This window comes from Salvia miltiorrhiza, chromosome 4 (assembly GCF_028751815.1).
Source record: "Salvia miltiorrhiza cultivar Shanhuang (shh) chromosome 4, IMPLAD_Smil_shh, whole genome shotgun sequence".
Taxonomy (NCBI): Eukaryota; Viridiplantae; Streptophyta; class Magnoliopsida; order Lamiales; family Lamiaceae; genus Salvia; species Salvia miltiorrhiza.
Window position 1 is genome coordinate 27,325,047 of NC_080390.1, and position 16,179 is coordinate 27,341,225.

General features: G+C 39.5%; 1 protein-coding gene across 1 annotated transcript; it reads right to left on the reverse strand.

Annotated features, from left to right (window-relative positions):
• Positions 1-949: 949 nt before the first annotated feature.
• Positions 950-7,334, reverse strand: LOC131020070 (protein RETICULATA-RELATED 6, chloroplastic-like). Its single transcript, XM_057948726.1, has 7 exons — positions 6,657-7,334; positions 5,519-5,648; positions 3,619-4,164; positions 3,332-3,439; positions 2,687-3,220; positions 1,632-1,745; positions 950-1,254 (listed from the first exon to the last, which is right to left on the reverse strand). The coding sequence occupies exons 1-7, from the start codon at positions 7,145-7,147 to the stop codon at positions 1,105-1,107; spliced, it is 2,073 nt and encodes a 690-aa protein (XP_057804709.1). The 5' UTR covers positions 7,148-7,334; the 3' UTR covers positions 950-1,104.
• Positions 7,335-16,179: the final 8,845 nt, after the last annotated feature.

The following is a 16,179-nucleotide window of genomic DNA, read 5'->3' on the forward strand; positions in this document are numbered from 1 at the left end:
TGTATCTAGTCTTGCAGATAGAGGATTATCCTCGACTCGGCTCTATTGTTCTATGGGTTCTTATTCTTGTAATTTTAATTCAATTTTGTTCTTAGTAATCTGATTTTCTATATTTTCCATTTCATTTGTAATACACCCAAGCAAGCTATCTATTTCCAACAACCGAGGACGTTGGTCATTGGTGGAAGTTTTACAAGAATGGAATGACTGAAGTTCCACGCTCATACCGTAATCAAAAGCAAACGGAGTTCTTGGACCTCAAACAAGAAACCATGTCAATCATGGATTACGAAAGAAGATTCAACCAACTGGCACGCTATGCTACTCGTGATTACTGAAGATCAGAAGGTTGATCGGTTCTTAAAAGGACTTCGACTTGTATTCTTGCAAGGCAAGAGATTGTGGATTATGGGTTGGCAATATGACGTGCTCATGAAGTGGAAATTGGCAATACGGTTATGGGTTAAATATGACCCACTATCCATTTTGGGTCATCCTATTTAACTCTTGAAAAATTGTGGGCCCTTCCGCTTTTATTCAATTTACACTTCCTTCTTAATCCCCATGCCGAAAAGAAGTGAGTCATGTTTAGTGGGACGGCGGGAGTATAATTTAGATAAATATTTTTTTTTCGTTATTTATGAGCACATTATACATAACACTATTATATATAACATAGTTTTAGAAGGCATAGATAACGGAGCAACTCCGTTATGTATGAGTGAATTTCTAATAGTGATATGGAGTAAACTTACCAAAAATGGAATGAGTCTATTTTTTATGAATAGATCAAAATGAAAAAAATTGGTCATGAATTAATAGACGGAGAGAGTATAATTTTATGCTGAAACAAGTATCATATATCTAACGCATGGTTTTTGTAATATCACCGGAAGCTAGAGAAATGATGATTAGTAACTAAACAATTATGTAAACAGTACGCACTTCGTTTAATTAAGATTCAATGAAAGTATTGCCGTGGTGTGTGGTCTCCATTTCCGAGCGATTTAAACCATCTGTACACTATGAGGTTGCCAAAACTTTGAGAGAAACTATGCAATCTGCAAAACATTTCTCTCAATATAGTTACCAAAGATATAAAGTCTACTGCGTGTTGGCTTCATCAATGTTGGTATCTTCTAAGATTTTACACTCCATTGCAGCAGAATTGGACGCATCTGGAGCCGGTTGAAATGATAATTCTTCCTTCTTACTAGCCTGCAGCCCTGTGTACCTTGCCAGATCTATCCATTGCTGCAGCGATCATACAAAATTAACTTGATCAAATGTATTAAGAGCTGAACATATCTAGCATGCTTTTACATTCGGTGAAAACTTATTTTATCAAATACTTTTCAAAAACTTATAAACTCTTAAATAACTAAATTGTTTTAAAGAGCTTATAAGCTCAACTAAACACCCTTGAAAATTAAAACTCTCTCCAAAACCGCATCTCAAAAATAGCTTCCAAGAAGGGGAAAAAAATAAAATCAGCAGCATTATCTCAATCAAACAAACCGAAATCCTAGCACCAAAGGATCCTACACACTGCTTAATCTAATTAAAAGACAAATTAAGCTGAAATCCATGCATATATATAAGTTAATGGAGAGGTGAATGTTGTTCCTAACCTGCGTTCCCCAGTAGGAGTTTAATGTTCGAGCCACAAATGAGATCACGTTTACAAGCAATGGCTGGTCAGAGAACTCGTCCGAAACACGATGCTCCACTATTCCTGCAATAAACTGTACAAAAACAATTTAATTAGTTAAAGAGGTATTAAGTTAACTTATAATTTAAAAATTTATTAATTAAAATAGGCATTTTATATTCAATGAATTTCACGAGAAAAGTTAGAAATAAAATTCATTTTGATTTTATTTTCAATAGAAAGTAAATAAGTAATAAATTTATATTTTACTAAGTTATTCTAATGTTGTTTTTGTAATTTTAGGAGATTAATTATTAATTTATGATGTTGATCAGAACATAAAATAATACTCTCTCTGTCCTAGAAAAAATAGTCTTAATTTTTTTCTTTTGAAGTGTCGGTAAAAACTGGTACTCCCTCTGTCAATCAAGAATGTACTTCCTTCATCCCATTATTGTTGTCCCAAAACTTTTGAGCACGATAATTAAGAAAAAGTGTAAAGTGATAAAAAGTGGTAGGACCAACATTTTTTGAAGGATTATTTATTACCTTATATGGAAATGAGACAACAATAGTGGGATGACCCAAATAGAAAAGTGGAACAACAATAGTGGGATGAAGGGAATAACATTTTTGGTAGACACGAATTTAAAAAAAATAATTAGTAGATGTGTGTTAAAGTAGAAATGAGTGTTTGTAGTTGAATTGAGTAAAAGGAGAAAGTTGGGTAATTGTGCTACATTCTTGGTGAACGGATAGAGTATATTAACTTATTTACATATTCTACCGGATGATATGCTCATTTTTCACTTAGAATACAATTAATTATCATTATTAATATTATCTTCGCTCACAATATACTCAATCATTGTTATTAAAATATGTGTCACTCTTTTTAGGATTATTTTTCAGGATGGAAGGAGTATAAACAATCTTTTGAGAAATTATTGTGTTACAATATCAAAATTATTAATCTACATATTCGGGCAAGTAGAAATGGAAGAAAATTAAAGTTAAAAGGGAATTGTAGTGTACCTGATATCGCAGATTCGCTGATGTTCCAAGAAAAGTGCAATAGACGAGCGCTGATTTGAGTATAGGCGAGCGTTTGTTCCCTTCCATCCCAGCAAGGGTGGGATTGAGAAGCTTCCGAAGCGCGTAGAGAATGTTGGACGAGGCGACAGCGCCAATGCTGGAAACAAATCCGACAGCAGCCAGCTTGAGGCCGCCAAACACTACGGATGCAATCCTATGATTGAAGTTCCAGTTCCTTCCAACTGGATTTTTCTGGAAGGCGTTGTCGGGGATGGAGCCCAGGAGGGTTTCTAAGCTGTCGGGGATGCTGTCGGCCACGGGGAGGAACGACAGCGTGGGCGCCGGGAGCCACACCGTGAAGAAATCCACTACGATTCCCCTTAGCGTATCGGTCACAACGTAGTCCAGCTCTTCCATGAATTTGTCTTTGCGCTTTTGGTATTGAGCTATCAGGGTTGTGCTGATTGATATGGATTCTTCTATGGCCAACCTGTGTAGAAATTTCGGATCTGCCAGTAATCTTTCTCTGAAACCCTGTTCATAAACATTAATTAATTTGAGTTAAATTGTGGCTAGGCAAAATATAGTGATGAATTCTAAACCATCCTTGACAAAAATGGAGTTGAAGAGAACGAGGTGCGTTACCTGGAAGCGGTGTGTGAGTTCGGAGATGAGAGGATATCTCTCTAGATCGAAGAAATTCTGCAGTACTTCAGGGGACACTAGACCACGATCCAGTCCATTTTGAAGGTCCTGATTAATGATCACAATTTGGATTAATATAATTAGCTGGTGTAATTATATTACATATAATCGAGGTCTTAAATATTTCTAAAATATTTACTAATTTTTATTTTTGACACGTATGGTACGGTTTATAAATTGTGATAATAAATTAAGGATTGGTTGAGAAATTAAAGAGAGCGAGTGACCTGAGGCAAGGCTTCTCTCCTGGTTCCAGCAGCATTCATGACTCGAGCAATCTCAGCACGATCGAAGCAGTTTCTACTGCACGGCCTCGCAGCCGAATACCACAAGAAATCCGCAACAGGGACTTCGCCCTCCCTCCTAATATACTGCCGCTCCGGGTCAAGCAATATCACCACTTGATTTTTCTTCTGCATCTTTCTCGAGATTCTTGCCGGCAGACCCGTCCCTCTCGACCCGTACGCCACGTGCCCAGCGCCCGTCACCACCACCAGCATGCCGTTGCTCCCACCTTCTGCCACGGCCTGTAAGATGGTCTGAGACATGGAGTAGTCCTCCACCACTCTCGCTTGTATGGAGAGGTACGAGCTCGGCTCGTACGGCGCTGGCGGGCTCGAGAAATTTATATCAAGAGACGACGACGATGATGAAGTGCGCCTTGAGATGGAAGGGAAGCCTGTGATGAAGCCCGACCCAGCAGGCGGAGCATACTTCTTACGATCACCTTTCGACAGCCCTCCAACTCCTTCACTTTGAATTGTTCGTAGGATCTATAAGACAACCACTTAATGTTATTATAAAGATCAAACATAGTCACAAACATCAAAAAAATAAAATTTAAAATAGTAATTATTTTTTGGTTTAAAGTATTATTTGCCATAACTCACAGTCACGGGAATTATGTGAGCTAGCCTTAATTAATCCACAATTAAAATTTTGTGGTTAGTAAATTATAGGCAAAATAAGGTCAATTCATGATTAATAAGTTCTATGATTTTTAATTATGGTTGATTAGTATAATTATAAGGATAAACTATAACAGTAACTATTTTTATCGTTCTTACAATAGCAAAATGTATATTTTATTAATTGACTTTGATAACTCTTTAAAATAAGCTTAGCCAAATACCTTCTTAATAGATTAGTCATATACAAATATCATCACTACAAGAAAACATGCCAGACACCGACAGAATTTCTCCTTACCGACGAAATATTTGATTTTACCGACGAAATCAATAATATATGGTTTCCCCTTTTTCTCCTGCGGTGACTCGATGTTACAATACCCTAAGTAGAACTCATCCCTCAAAAGCTAGGCTATTAAGGAGAGAATACCTAACACTACAAAAACACGCAATTACCGGCGGCAAATGCCGTTGGTAATCGGAGGACGGCGGTTAGTAATCGCCTTGCAGGCGGCGTTACCGACGGCGAGCCGCCGCTGGCAAAAACCTCGACGGTAAAAACCTCGACGGCTAGCCACCGCCGGCAATTAACGGCGGTGCCGCCGCCGCCATTTGTCGTCGTTGAACGGCATCGCCGTCCGGTGAACATTACCGACGGCGGCATTGAATTAGCGGCGGCTGTTGCCGGCAGTAATTATTTTATTTTTTATTTTATTGTATATCCACAATTTATTTTCGTATTTATACAGTATTGGATAAGTTAGACGAACTTCCCAGTCGGTCACCCATCTTACTTGTGCTCTGAGTCAAGCACGCTTAACCTTGAAGTTTTTTTTCGAGTGGTCACCAGTACAGAATACTCGTATTATTGATATATCTAGTACCTATTAATTCATTTAAAGGCTATATACAATATCATATATTCATAACTCATAAGTTGTTATAAACCACAACAATCAGCCTATACTTAATAGACGTGAAACGAATCATGACACTCAAACATCAACTTATTAATTGAAGGAAAAGCATCTTTATCATTTAAGATATTAGAGTTCTATATATATGTTTTTTCAAGTTCAAATCTTACCACTCCTCCTCTCTAAGAAATAAAATAAAATAAGTCCAATGGGTATTATGCTAGATAACCATGTAGTTTTAATATTCTTGTGATGGAGAGAATTCACAAAAAAAGAAAGAAAGATATAAACCTAGCTACCTGAAGTGGAAGGCCGCATGCAATAAGTCGAACTCCATTATCGCGGCAGTAAGTGAGTAGAGGCTCGTATTCTTGCCACCGCTGCGACGGCCAATGTGTTAGTAAAGACTTTAGGGCCTCTGCATTGCTCCTGCCAAAAGCTACCTCTTTTTCAGACACTACCACAATGCCCAGCTTCCACAAATACTGATTAATTTTCATGCCACAAACGGTTGTCTATCACTGTTTTTGTTGTAGTAGCTACTTAATTTAAAGACCGAATATTAGTAAGTACGTATGAGACTATTGCAGGGAACAAAAGTGCAATTGTGAATAAATACATCAAAATATCCATTTGTTAACTTATGATAAAGATAAAAGATAGCCATCAAATTAAAAAAAAATGACAAAAAGAAAGAGTTAATTATATATAGGCCATTCTATTCCATGTCACTCGGTAAAAATAAATTCTTGCTATATATATAGATAAACATATGAAAATAGTAATCTATGTTATTATTTTGCCCTTACTATTTACATGAATTTTTCATGTAAAGAATCATATAACATCGTAAATGACATTGTTACACAAAATTGTAAATTCGTAAATATTTTAAATAACATTGTTACACAAATTATGTAATAGAATAAATGCATGTAGATTGTTGTAATTCATACATGCATGAATTTATTTATGTAATCATCGAATTTGTTGTGTAATTAAGGGTGTTAATATATATCATTTTAACACAAAAAAATGAGTATTATTTTCATGTTTTGGCTATGATTTCTTAATTATACTATATATCATAGGCTATTATAAGGTGTTGCATGCCTCTAAAAAGATAGTCATTAGTATTATGTTGTAGTCTAATGGATAAGAGTCTAAAAAGATAGTCATTTTTTGGCTTAAAATGCTGCTTTATCCTTACTTTACGTGGATTAATTAACCTATTCATGAGTAAAAGGCTTCTAATTTGAATATCAGGCAAAATACAATCAATTCATGATTAAGAAGCTTTGTGGTTGTGAATTGTAGGCTAAATTTGATCAATTCATAATTAAAGAGCTTCGTGATTATAAAATTATAGGTAAAATATGATGAATTGACGATTAAAGCATGAATTTATTGATGATGAAAAGGCAAGAGAAATGAAACCTTGGATCCATATAGCGATTAAGGTGGTCCTGCAAATCAGAAGGAATAGCCTCCAATGCCAAAGACATGGGCCTCTCAACTTGAAGGCATCTCTTCCTCAAGCTCTTGACGATCTCCAGCTCCACCTCTTTATCGTCTCGCGTAGGGACTTGCTCCGCCTCGCCCAAATACACGATCCGCGCCTTCATCATCTTCTCCCACGCCTTTCTCTTGTCCTTCCCCAGCGCCAGCGGCTCTCCTATCGCCGTCGCGTCGTAAATCCTCGAGTTTATCACCTCCTCCTTCGCCGGAGCTTCTACCGCCTTGGCCACCGCTGAGTGGAGCGCGTACGCTCCCACGGCCAGCAGGGGAGTGATGAGCACGTCCCGCCGCTTCGCCGCCGGACATGCGTCGTCGGTGGCACGGCGGCAGAGCACCGGAATGCGGACGTGGCGGCGGTGGGTTTTGTTGGGTAGTAAATGGAAGCCCGGAGGTTTGACTGTTAATGCCATTTTTAAGATTGTTTTTGAGGTTGGAGAGAAGACCAATGGGAGAGAAGGGATTGATTTGAGGCTTGGAATAACAAATATTAAAGGAATTTTGAATATTTGAGCAAGATATATGCGAGTAAATTTAGTGGTGGATCTCGGCGGTCTGGTTTAGTGGCGGGAAGAGGTACACCGTTAGCTTGCATTTGGCTTTATATACCAACAAGTTGTGTGTAACACTTACTTTATAGTAGTATATTTGAGGTACACTTCCGTCCACAGCCGCATCTATGTGGCATAAGAGCAAGTATATTGGAGAGTCCCTTGGAGCCTCTATAGAGGTGGCCCCACCTTAGAGTCGACCCTTTTAAACGGGGGCTCTATAAGGTATTTTATAGATTTTAATTGGGTAAATATCATGAAAACCCCCGAATTATACCCAATTTATCAAAAATATCCTGAAACTTTTAAAATGTTCTCTAAACCCTCAAACTATCATATTTATATCAAATATATCTCATATCTATTTTTCGGTCACCAGAAACATGATGTGGCTCACCGGATACCACAATATAATTTATATTCATTTTTTTTTAAAATGACATGCAAAAACGACTTCATTTCGTACCATATCATTTAAACAAATTCACTATAAAATTTAAAATTCACTTTTATCGTGGTTGAAATTCACGCTAATACGATAGAAGTTATTCTTCTATCGTGTTTAGTCCTAATTTTATGTTATTAGCGTGAATTTCAAACACGACAGAAGTGAATTTTAAAGTTTAGAGTGGATTTTTTTTAATGATATGGTACGAAACGACGTCGTTTTTGCCATTGAATTTGAAAAAAATAGAAAATAAATTACATTGTGGCATCCAGCGAGCCACATCACGTTTCTGGTGACCGAAAAATAGATGCGGGATATATTTTATAAAAAACTGATAGTTTGAGGGTTTAGAGAACATTTTAAAATTTTCAGGATATTTTTGATAAAGCGGATATACTTCAGGGGTTTTCATGATATTTACTCATTTTAATTTTATTTTGTAAAAATAATGTATTTTTAAGATTAAAATAAATATTATTAAAAATTAAAATTTAAAATATCATCAAATTTAAATTCAAAAATTATAAAAATTTCATAAACGTGCTTACAAGTTCGAATATTTCTTCGTCAGAATCAACGGTCGGAGCCTCATGACCGGCCTCATGAGTAGAAAAGTTGAAAAAAGATAGTAACATATTTCTATTAAAAAAAATAGGGAAAATGTCACTTTATATCCCATCGTTTTAGCGAATTCTAAAAATTGTCCTAAATTTACGATATTATCAAATTGATACCCAACCTATCACAAAAATTTTGATTGTGTGCCTTAAAAAAAATTCGCCTCTCGAAAATTGATGTGTAATATCAGAGTTCCTATATAGATTGCATGCGTGTACTTATTAATCTACATGAATCATCGGTTATATTATATTTTAAAATAAAAAAACACAACTCCGCCTTTCTTTTCGTCGCGTGACGAAGATGGCGACATCGCCTACAACGAGGTCGTCTTCTTCCTCTCCTTCACCTGAGAGAACGAGATCGCCGACAGAACCTCTCCTTGTTGCTCGTTCTCCCTTCGCTCTTGCTCCGGTGCAGAAAATCCTTGAGAAATATCTACTTTTTTTAGTGCCTTCACGACACTGAGCAGGACAACGTCGTCTCAGCCGACTCATTGATCTCCTTCGCCTCCCTCACCCTGTCTCCGGCACCGGCGCTAGCGTTGAAGCCGCCTTGCCACTCATACTCCTCTGTAGTGTATAGAGGTGACATGGATCTAGCTTTCCAGTGTGAGTATTTCGGACCTCTGCCTCTCGCACTTGCACTTGGGGATTCGCCAGCGCACAGATCCAAAAATGGTGCAGCGCAACTCCTCCACGGCCTCTGCAGATGCGATGACTACTTCATCGGTCAGATCTGTCGTTGAGAAGACCTCGTCCACCGACATCATCGAGCCGTTGCTCAAATCGGTGGGAGAAAACCTAGACGAAACTCAAACTCGAACAAGCCGAAAATCCGACGCGAGAAACACAGGTCTGTCGTAATCTGGCGGGAGAGGTTAGAGATAGATAGGAAGTAGAGGGGGATATTGAGAGAGTGTGGTGGTGTTGGTGGTTCACCGCGACGCCCTTAGCCGGGGAATGAGGCATGATGGAGAAGAAAACATAAATACCAAATTATTGTAGTATTTTTTTTATTTTTTAACGTCCACATAGGCAAGCCATGTAGGAACTCCTGCATTCCATGACAATTTTCAGCAGTCGAATTTTTTTACAGGAGACAATCAAAATGTGATAGGTTAGATATCAATTTGATAATATCATAAAGTTAGGATATTTTTTAGAATTCGCTAAAACGATGGGTGTTAGGTCCCGGGGGGTCTCGAATAGGTGTATGGGGGGGAATACACCTATGGGCTATTTTCACAAAAATCCTCAATCAGAGGGATCTCAAGATAAAGATCTAAACGAAACTTTACACGCAAACAAAGACACCTGTTGACTGAAAACAGTTTTGACCAAACATGGTTGACGACTGATACTGAATGCTCTTCAGTAAGGAGTTATCAGTTAAGCTACTGTAACTTAACTGATGCACTTATGAGCTTTAGTCGAGTTTGCTAAAACAGAGATGATAACACTCTTCCTGACTATCAAAAGATAGATCAGTCAGACTGATATCATACGCAGCGGAAATTAAACTTAGTTTCGCAATAGTCTCGGTAGAGCACGTTGTTGGTCTTAGGTTTCTCTTTGCCGTTATCAGTATTCAGTTTATCAATTGAAACAACACAAGTAGGAATATAAAACTGAAAGCGATAAACAACACAGAGACTTTTACGTGGTTCGGGGGCACACAACCGTACCACTGAAGAAAACCCTTCTTCAGTATCCACGCTTCACTCGTGTCGGATTTCTCTTGCTTAGCACAACCCGCACTAAGACTCTCAGAGACAGAAAACCCTTCTGACCTCCGAATCACTCAAAACACTCAAATCTTTCTTTGGGAAGGAGGTTTGAACGAGTGCCAACTATACTGCAAAGAACAAGTTCTTTGTAGCAAGTTTGACCTTGGCTTCTGTGTAAACAGAGGTTTGCCTAAGGTCTAAGAGAATGTATGTAATCTGCTGAAATAGAAATTTTATTAAAAGGAAAAAAAGAAAGACAAGAGTCAAAACAAAAGCAGGCGTAAACACCCGCGAGAAACCACGGGTAAACGAAAAAACAAACAAACCAAACTAAGAGAAAATATTTAGAGATTCATCCTCATCCAAAGAGTCGTCGTCGTCCAACATATCTCCCCATCTTTTAGAAACCACCGCCGACATAGCTCGAGCGGCGTCGGAAGAAGAATGAATCACAAAATTTTGTAGAATCGCACCTCCATCCTGAGCCTGCTGTACTTTATTCAAGAATTCCACCGGCGATGAAGAGACAATATCTGCTCATGTGCCCTGCAAAACGGCGCCATCCGCACGACTCTTACTCATCTCCATACCATTCTTGATTATACGCCGGAGCCGGTGCTTTATAGAGGAATCGGAAACCCTCCCCTTCTTGGTAGTACCCTTTGGACGCCCACGGCCGCGAGGTATGGGAGAATCCTCCATCATCGCCGTTCCTGGCTAGTCCATCAAAGCTAGATCAACCGTCGGAAGAAGTTTCCCATCCGAGGGCTCATGCTGATTCGGACCAAGAGAAGACCCAGGTTGGGCCTCAGGTAGGACCTGATGGTAGGGGTGAGCATTCGGTTATATGGTTCGGTTTTTGCTAAAACCAAACCAAACCATATTTTCGTTCGGTTTAAAAAAAAACCGAACCGAACCGAATTAACCGAACAAACCGAACCAAATTAACCGAAATTTTTATAATTAAAACCGAACCGAACCGAAAAATCGAATTAATCCGAAGAAAACCGAAATTTTCGAAAAAAAAAACCGAAAAAACCGAAATTTTCGGAAAAAAACCGAAAATTCCAAAAAAAAACTATTAAATTAAAAAAATATTAGAAGTTAGATATTATAAAATTATAATTAAAACATTATATATATATATATATATATTTATATATATATTATAAATATAATTCGGTTTTTCGGTTTTGTTCGGTTTTAAAAAATCCGAACCGAACCGAAAAATCAAAATTTTATGGAAAAAAAAACCGAACTGAACCGAAAAACCGAAAAAACCGAACCATATTTTAAAATTTCGGTTTGGATCGGTTCGGTTATTCGGTTTCGGATTTTTTGCTCACCCCTACCTGATGGAGAATCACCGCAGAAGAGGGAGATGGTTGCCGAGGTGAAAGGGACTCCGAGGAGTGAGCATGATCCTCAAACGGCCCCTTAGGCAAAGGCTGCGTGTCATGTCGCTCTGGAACAATATTCGGGTCATTGACCAGAGAATCAGCAATATTCAAATCATCCAAAACCGCAAAAGGATTTGAATGAGTGTCCCTCTGCGGCAAAAGAGAAACACGAGCATCCTTATCATGAGGGGCGTGAGTGTCCCCTTCCTTCTGCTTATGTTGCCCAACCTGTCTCCAATCTGATTTTTCCACTGGGTCCGGTCCCGCGTTAGCTTTGTTAGAATCAGACCACCTGCAATTGTTAGTAGCATGTCCAACCACATTGCAAGTATGACAAAAGTGAGGGAGATCCTCGTAACCAAATTCAAGCTCAAAAACACGATCACCACATCTCACATCCATAAAATCCGGAATGGCACCAGAAACATCCATCTCAACCAAAACTCTAGCAAAATGACCAACGGAGGCATGCGCAGATAAACCATCGACAATAATAGGAGCACCAACTTGCCTAGCAATGCCGGAGAGCACTTCCGGGTGCCAATATTCATGGGGGAGATTGAATATACGAATCCAAACCTGGGAAAGGGAGGAAGTGGCCTTGTATGGATCAAAATTAGGGACCCAAGCCTGCAAGTGGAGAATACCTGTTCGTAATTTCCACGTTGCTTTAGCAAAAGCAATCGCTAAATCCTCCGACGAAGAGAATTTGAAGGTGAAGTACCCCTTCCCGAGGGGGATGATCTGCCAAGTCAAGTTCAGCCGCCAAACAAGGTTGAGCTCATCATGAAGATCAGCGGCGAATCTAGGATGATCCCCTTTGCGAAGTATAATCCTCCCATGAAGCGCGTGATTGAACCGTCGCACCTGCCGTTGATGAAAAGCTTCAGACAGAACAAGGCAAGGTTTGTCATTAAAGATCGTTGGTTTGAGAACAGTAAAATCGTGAGCTGGAACATCTGCCGGGCGGCCAGCCTTAGTCTTGACAGTATCAGCGAAGGACTGTTTAACATTAGGATGTTTCGGTGGGGCCGAAGACTCCGGGAAAAGCACCCCGGCTTTGTTGAGTCTTGACTTCTCCAAGATTCTCGACGAAACGGTTGTAACCGGCACATGATCGGTCCGATGTCCAGTCAACACCCTCTGGGAGGACTCGGTGAGAGCCCTAATCGCACTAGAGTTGGCAGCAGACGAAACAATTGGTGCATCTACGGAACTAAAAATCTCGGCTTGTGCATCAAGAACCCTAGCAGCGCTAGGATTTGCAGAAGTCGAAGATGGCAGCTGCTGTAAATCAGCAGCGGAAACCTTCGAGTGAAGGGCGACAGTCGGAAGAGCCCCAGCCTCCTAGTGTTGAAACGGTGGGGAGAATTCTGCAGAAACCCTAGTTTCAAGCGACGGCGGCGCTGAATCAGGTGGCGCAGACAAAGCCGTTTCCGGAAAGAGAATGTCGTCGACTATGAGAGAGCCGGTGATGGAGTCAGCGGCCATAGTGGACGCCAACAGACGGAGACTCGACATTTGAGAGTGATGACCTGAACTCGTTGGCGCAGAGGTAGAATTTGGCGTGAAGTTTGTTGAGACAATCGGTAGGTTAAGTCTTGATTTATCATGGGGGGCGGCGGAACCGCCGGCAGGGATCTCTCCGTCGTGATCATGGCGGAAGGGTTTCGCTAGGGTTACATTTCATCCCAAATCCGTTCGACGAAGTAGTCTCATTACGTGGTTCGGAAAAACCCTTTTCTACATCCACGGTTGGTTGATCAGACCAACAATCCACTCCGCAAGTGCTTAACAGGTGCACTGCAAACCGAACCGTGTGCTTGCCGGGTGCACACAACCGTACCACTGAAGAAAACCCTTCTTCAGTACCCACGCTTCACTCGCGTCGGATTTCTCTTGCTTAGCACAACCCATGCTAAGACTCTCAGAGACAGAAAACTCTTCTGACCTCCGAATCACTCAAAACACTCTTATGGGGGGAGGTTTGAACGAGTGCCAACTATACTTACAAAGAACAAGTTCTTTGAAGCAAGTTTGACCTTTAGCTTCTGGGTAAACAGATGTTTGCCTAAGGTCTAAGAGAATATATGTAATCAGCAGTGACTGATTTTGGCTTTGGAATTCTCTTCTTCGATTCAAGCCTTGGGGATGTTAAGCTTTAGGCTGAGTAGCAATTTCGGCAGAGCTTCGGCTTATGTCGTTGAATCGGTGAAGATTGAAGTTGATCCTCGAGCGCTATTTGTAGGAGAACTCTTGAATAGATCCGTTGGCGTAGAGCGTCTTCAAGATTTCTTCCGTTGGAGAGCAATTCGAATTTGGGCTGAGGCTTCAATCTTCGAGGTTCCTTGTCTGGTCGAAACGGCTCTCTTGAGGGACAGAAGATGTGACGTCTCTGATAAAGTAACCACCAAATAGGAATGACCTCTGCAGAGATAAGATCCTGAGATCTCTGCATTTAATGCGGTTGTACTCTTGTGAGTACGTGGCTTCCTTAGAACGTTGGAAGATCACTCCGAGGAAGAATGATCAACTGATACTTGACTTTAGTATCAGTCTGTGGCACGCATTAAGTAATCAGTTCCAAACTGATTCTTCAACTGATACTTCAGTTGGTATCTTCAGTCTTCAGTCCTTCGTTCTTCAGTCTTCAGTCTTCCGAACCGCATACTAAACTAGAAACGAACTCTAACACTTGAGTTCAAAAATTGTTCTAGTCTATTACAATTAAGACCTATGAATTTTGGTATCATCAAAACAAGGATTAGGATATTCCACAAGATTCCCAACAATGGGGACATAAAGTGATATTTTTCCAAAAAGATGAAGTAGGAGAAGAGAATAGAATGAATTTAATATGAAAATTTAATGAAGTGAGTAGATATTTATAGAAGAATTTTAGAAAAAAAAAATGAGAGTGTCGTTGAACAAATAGCTGATTTTTTTTTTAAAAAAAATGGCTAAACAGATGGTTAAATTTTAAATTTTAAATTGACTTTTTTCAATGATGTGTGCATACGCGCCTTTCCCATCCTCTCTCGTGCTCGGCTCCATCCATCGAGCTTGGGGCTCGGCAATGGGGCAGGGCTCACCGAGGGCCAACTTGAGCCTCTCGGTCAAGCCCCACTGTAGCTACTATAATAAGATAAAATATTTAATATGATATTTGTAATCGTCCTAAAAAAACCTACTAGAACACCACCGGCCCCCGATTCCTATCCCATGCCCTCATTGCTTTTTCTTTCTTCTCCATCTCTTTCAACCCTCTCTCCCCCCACCCCCTCTCACAATCATCTTCATGGACTCTACTTTGAAGCTATGATGCACGGATTCTTCAAAAAATAGCACAATGCAGTATCGGATACGTGCAGGGTGCGGGTGCGATTCGCGTGGGATTCGCACGGGATTTGCCAGGTAGCGAATCCTCCAAAAAAAAAAAAAAGGGATTCGCGAATCGGGTGCGCGCACCCACGAATAGGGTGCGTTTTGGGCTCTTTTGCAATTTTTTCAATTATTTTTGGGCTCTTTTGTAATTTTTGAGTTATATTTGTCTGCAATTTGAAACTTTTACATGCAATTTATTGAAATTTTTACTTTGACTTATATTTGCAATGTAATTTTTTTTTTCATTATTTTTGGGCTCTTTTGCAATTATTGAAACTTTTACTTTGACTTATATTTGCAATGTAATATTTAATTTATAAATGTTCTTTCGTTTTTCAATTTGATTGGTCAAATATAATAAAAATATATAAATATAACAGACGTATCATTCACAAATCGCACCCTATAATTTTTGAAAATCCGTATCCCCGCCCCCTCGCACCTGCGCAACATAGCTTTGAAGACATCTTCATCGCGGCCTCTCTCTTCTCCATCACCTTCACCGCCACCGGCTCTCTTCCCATTTGGAAAATGAGTCTCCACCGCCGCTCCTCTGCCACTCTCTCGCTTACTTTTGCCTTCATTTTCTCGACTTGATGAAAGATGAATATAGTATCTTGATTGTTATTTGCTATCAAGAAAAATCTTATTTAATTTTATCAAAAATCTTATTTGCATTTAAGCAAAGTCTATTCATCTTTTTCTCCAATCCAACCATGGTCGATGAGAGGCCTCATCTCCAATCATTTCACCGCCGGCACACACAAACTACGGAAAGAAAATAGCCATGTATCGCTGTAGAAAACATACATGCTTAGTCACTCTTCCATCTCCTATCATCATCGCTGCCTTTTCCCCATGCATGCCATTCGGTCGATATGAGAAAGAAGAAGACATAGTTAGTGGAGAGAGAGAGACGTAGAGATGGCGGCGGCGAGGCAACGCTGCGATTGGTTGAGGGAACGAGAGAAAATAGTCGAGGTGGCAGCCGTGGAGCTCCTTAATCGTGAATTAGCCTTGTTTTACCTATAATTCACGATGTAAAATGTTTCTGAATTGTGAATACACTTTATTTTACCTACAATTCACAACCAAAAAGTTCTTAGTAGTTACTTGACCTTATTTTACCTTCAATTCACAATCATAAAGCTTCTTCATTTTGCTTACAATTCACAATAAAAAATTCTTAGTAGTTAATTGATCTTATTTTACCTTATGTTCACAATCACAAAGCCTTTTAATCATAAATTAAGACTAGTTCACATGGATCAAGGGCAAAAAAATACTTCATTCGTTCCATCTTTTAGTATCCAAT

Bases quoted from the DNA above. Each gene is read 5' to 3' on its own strand.
- LOC131020070 (XM_057948726.1), bottom strand. From the start codon at position 7,147: ATGGCATTAACAGTCAAACCTCCGGGCTTCCATTTACTACCCAACAAA. The intron at 4,165-5,518 runs GTAGCTAGGTTT...GTTGTCTTATAG, and splicing joins CATGCGGCCTTCCACTTCAG to ATCCTACGAACAATTCAAAG. The intron at 1,746-2,686 runs GTACACTACAAT...GTTTTTGTACAG, and splicing joins CAGCGAATCTGCGATATCAG to TTTATTGCAGGAATAGTGGA.